Source organism: Carex rostrata, chromosome 13 (assembly GCF_964058835.1).
Source record: "Carex rostrata chromosome 13, lpCarRost1.2, whole genome shotgun sequence".
Lineage (NCBI taxonomy): Eukaryota > Viridiplantae > Streptophyta > Magnoliopsida > Poales > Cyperaceae > Carex > Carex rostrata.
In genome coordinates, this window is record NC_135930.1 from 9,278,013 (window position 1) to 9,282,033 (window position 4,021).

Here is a 4,021-nt window from a genome sequence, read left to right on the forward strand (position 1 = left end):
TTTATGAATATTAAGGTGGCAGTAAAGCGGTTCATTAATTTTCTATACATTTTCCAGCTAAGAGATTGGAGGAAGAAACGTAGTTATCCGAGAAATCAATTATCCGCGTAAAAGTAAAAACAAGAAGAGTACCTTTCCACGTGGATGATCAGTGTTTTCCTTTCCATTTTCTTTGCAAAATAATTGAACGCATACCTCGAAGTTCATATAAAGTTTGCTCCTAGTTTTGTTCCGTTCCGACTGTTGGTTAATTGATCAAAAAGAAATTGCGAAGAAACCGTTACAGGAGAGGAGATCAGGAGATAATGTCATATGATTCGTCATTATTGAAAGCACAGCACGTGCAAAGCATGCTTATTCAACGCGTGCTTCTTTTACAAGGAAAGCGGATTTGAACCCTCGTGGCCAAGGAAACTCAGCTCAGCCCTGCTCATTCGATGCTTCGGAAACAAGTAATTTATTCGCTGCACCTGGCTTGGCGCACCCTGAAAAGTTGCGAGAGGATCCTTTCAAAATCTGATTATTAGACATTTTTTATTACATATTTTAGATCAAAATGCTATAGATACTGTAAAATTGATTTTATTTAAAACATAAAAGTTTATATAATTGACCTTTATTCATGTTTGATCCCTCGTAGTTTGAAAGTTTAACTATGTTCCTGATAATAAATATGATAGTATAAGAGTTATAAAAAGTTTTTGGATCAATAGATATCTGATATGGCTGTCGATCCTGAAAAGCTGGAAGTCCGTTTTTCAATATAGTATACGAATGCAAAATCACCTCTCCGAAGATTGATAAATTAGTCAAAAAAAAATATTTTGAAAAGATTATCCCGAATCTATTTTAGAAGAATAAATAAAAGGACTAATATAGTATAGCGTGAATTCAAATATGATGACCACCGTTGGGAATTTTACAACCATCTTTTGAATTAAATATTACCTTTCTAGAAGTACATAAATTGTAAAATCATCAAATCATTTTCAATGATTTAAATTATTTATTTCATCATGCAATATTTTTTCTGAAAACTACTAGGGTTCTCATCTGACATATTTATTATAGCTTATAGCCATTACATTTTTAAAATAATAATAGTTTATCGGTCATTATGATTTATAGATACTTTTTATATATCATAACTATATTGAATAATCACTTAAAAGAAAAAAAAAACAGTTTGCATATTATAAAACAAATTATAAAATTACATTCCTCTGCAATGTATTGATAATGTTTCAGCTTTAAATCAGTTTTTACTCCAACTATCATTTTAAAATTTTAGATTTTTTTTATATCATTAAAAATAAAATTTTAAATTTTCATCTATAAATCATAGCTAAGAAAAAAATACTTTGCGAAAAAAAGGGTTCTTTGATTAGTATATATCAAAAATATATTTGAAATTGGTTTGAATACGTACACATGCACGTAACATTTAAATCTCTAGAAAAGTCCCCAGCCTTGTCATTTTCAAAGGTGTCAGTACACCGGGTCTAGCCAAAATCTCCAAGTCAAAACTCTCCTTAGACACCGCGTCTCTCTTACATCCGTCACTTGATGTCTCTCACCCTTTTATGTCTCCCCTTTTCTATCCCTATATAATCGCCGCACCAGATATCAAACCAACTATTGCACGAAAGAAGTATTAAATTACAGAGAGCAGCAGAAACAAGCTACAGAAGCAGAGAGGATCAATTCAAAGCAGATCAGCAATGGATACAAGCCCAGTGAGGTATCTAACAGCGGATCTGCCACCACCGCCGGCGGCCAGTCCGGCCCGCCACGGCCGTGAACCCAGCTTCACAGAATCAACTACACCCAATCACTATTACTCTGATTTCGAGCTGGCCAATGATGAAGACTATGACTCGGCCGAGGAGGATTTCTCGTTCGCCTTCTCAGCCCCACATCTGAGCAAGAGCCCCGACATCACGGCCGACGAGTTATTCTCACAAGGCCATCTCCTTCCTCTCTACCCTGCCTTCTCTAAATTCAAGCCGTCTGGTGTAGGAGAGAAATCAACCAGGGATGAGCTGGATATGTTCGAGACAGCCAGCACGTCTCATCCAGAGACACCGAGTGATCGTTGTGACTGGGTCCCACAGTCGGCACCTACCTCTCCGTGTAGAAAAAGCCGGTCAACTGGATCGGCTCGAAAGTGGATTTTCCATGATTTACTAGCCGGTGCGAGGAGTCATAGCGACGGGAAAGAGAAATTCGTTTTCTTGGAGAAGTCGTGTCGGTCTCAAGCGAAGGCGGGTAAGGGTAAGGCATCGGTTGAGACCAAGGTGGAGAAGAGTGTGAAGGTTGAGAAGAAAGATGGAAATGGTAAGAAGAAGGAGGTTGATCTTGCCACGGCGTACAAATCGTTTTACGGTTTGAGAAGGGATAAGGGGAAATTGAGGGAAGGAGAGAAGAGGAAATCATACCTACCATATTTTGGGTTCTTTGGTGGTGGTGTGAATGCTTTCACCAAGACAAGTTATCCATATTGATTTTTTTTTTTTTTTGTTAATTTTGGTTTATTACATGAAAATAACATGACTGCTTTGATTTTCTTTTTGGGTGTTTTTTTTGGGGGGAATTTTTTGTGCTGTTTACGGAAAAAAAAATCTGGGAATTATATTGAAAGAAAGCTTGATTTCCGGTTATCAAGACAAAGGCGTCAAGCAACATCAGTGTTACATTGGAGGTGATTTTGGATGGCTGAAGTTGGAGACACATAAAAATTCAGCCAACCACAGTTGAGTTCTTATTGGACCACAATTCAACTGTCAATTAAGGGAGGCGCTGCTTTTTTTTTTTTTGAATTCAATTATTTATAGGGTTGGGGGAAATACTATGTAAATAATGTAAATATCTATTATAAGAAGGTAATGTATATAATTGCTCATATATGTGTTTCTTCATTGTGTGTATACTTCTGCATTGTGAGATTTATTCTGAGATATTGGATTTTATGATATAGTCCGGATCTCGCTTGTTAAGTTGTATCCATTAAATTTTCTATGGTGGTAAATTATTGAGAGAATATATGGAGCCAGAGTGGAAATTTCATATTGGGACTTGGGAGGAGCTGTTCATTTTTGAACGGATAATAGCTGTGAGAAAAGTCTGATTTTGGATCGATTCGTCTCTGAGATGCCTTTTGGATCAACAGGAACGACCAACGATATAATAATTTTGATCAACTTAGATTGTAAAATATTAGATACATACTGTTCTAACGAGTACCAAAGCTTGGAGACCTAAAATAAGTTCGATTCAAATTAAACATATGGATTCCTACGCAGTACATAATTGAAGTGTGACAATACCACTAATCTATTGTGATTTATTGCAGTGGTTTGCTAAACTTCTAACGGGTTCAACCCGTTTTGCCTGACCCGTATCCATTACCCGAGCTACCCGTTGCCCAGGTACAAACGGGTAGACGGGTACGGGTAATAAATGGACCGGACAACCTAATTTGAAAAAAACCCATTGTACCCGTACCCGTCTACCCGCATACCCGTACCCGTTACCCGTACCCGACCCGTTTCATTTCAAAAAAATTTGAATTTTTCCGCCGGTTCAAGAGGGATATTCCTTAGCGCTAGGTTTATTTTGATTAATCAATAGCTTTATAATATTAGGGGTCTCCCTAAATATATTACTCTCATCGAACTTCATAGTATAATCTTCAATTTTACTCTGTAAATCTATTAAATATGTATCAGATAATAAAATATTAGGATGGTTCTGTGATTTAATCAACAACTTGAGTCCGGGTCAAATAAAAAAAAAAAGATAAAAAACAGAAAGAAAAAAAAAACAGAAGAGAAAAATAAAAAAATTAAAAAACCGGGCGGACGGGACCCATACCCGTCAACCTGCAACGAGTTTTTGGGAAAATTACCCGCAACCGGACTGGATAGAGGTTTTGGGAAAATTACCCGTCCACCCGTTACAGGTTTTACCCGTACCCGGCCTACCCCTTTACCCGTCCTACCTGTTACCCCTAACGGGTAAC

General features: G+C 37.1%; 1 protein-coding gene across 1 annotated transcript; it reads left to right on the plus strand.

The window, feature by feature from the left end:
• The first annotated feature begins 1,626 nt into the window (after window positions 1-1,626).
• Window positions 1,627-2,902, plus strand: LOC144564600 (uncharacterized). The gene has a single exon (XM_078314211.1). The coding sequence runs from the start codon at window positions 1,722-1,724 to the stop codon at window positions 2,502-2,504; it is 783 nt and encodes a 260-aa protein (XP_078170337.1). The 5' UTR covers window positions 1,627-1,721; the 3' UTR covers window positions 2,505-2,902.
• The last annotated feature ends 1,119 nt before the right edge of the window (window positions 2,903-4,021 follow it).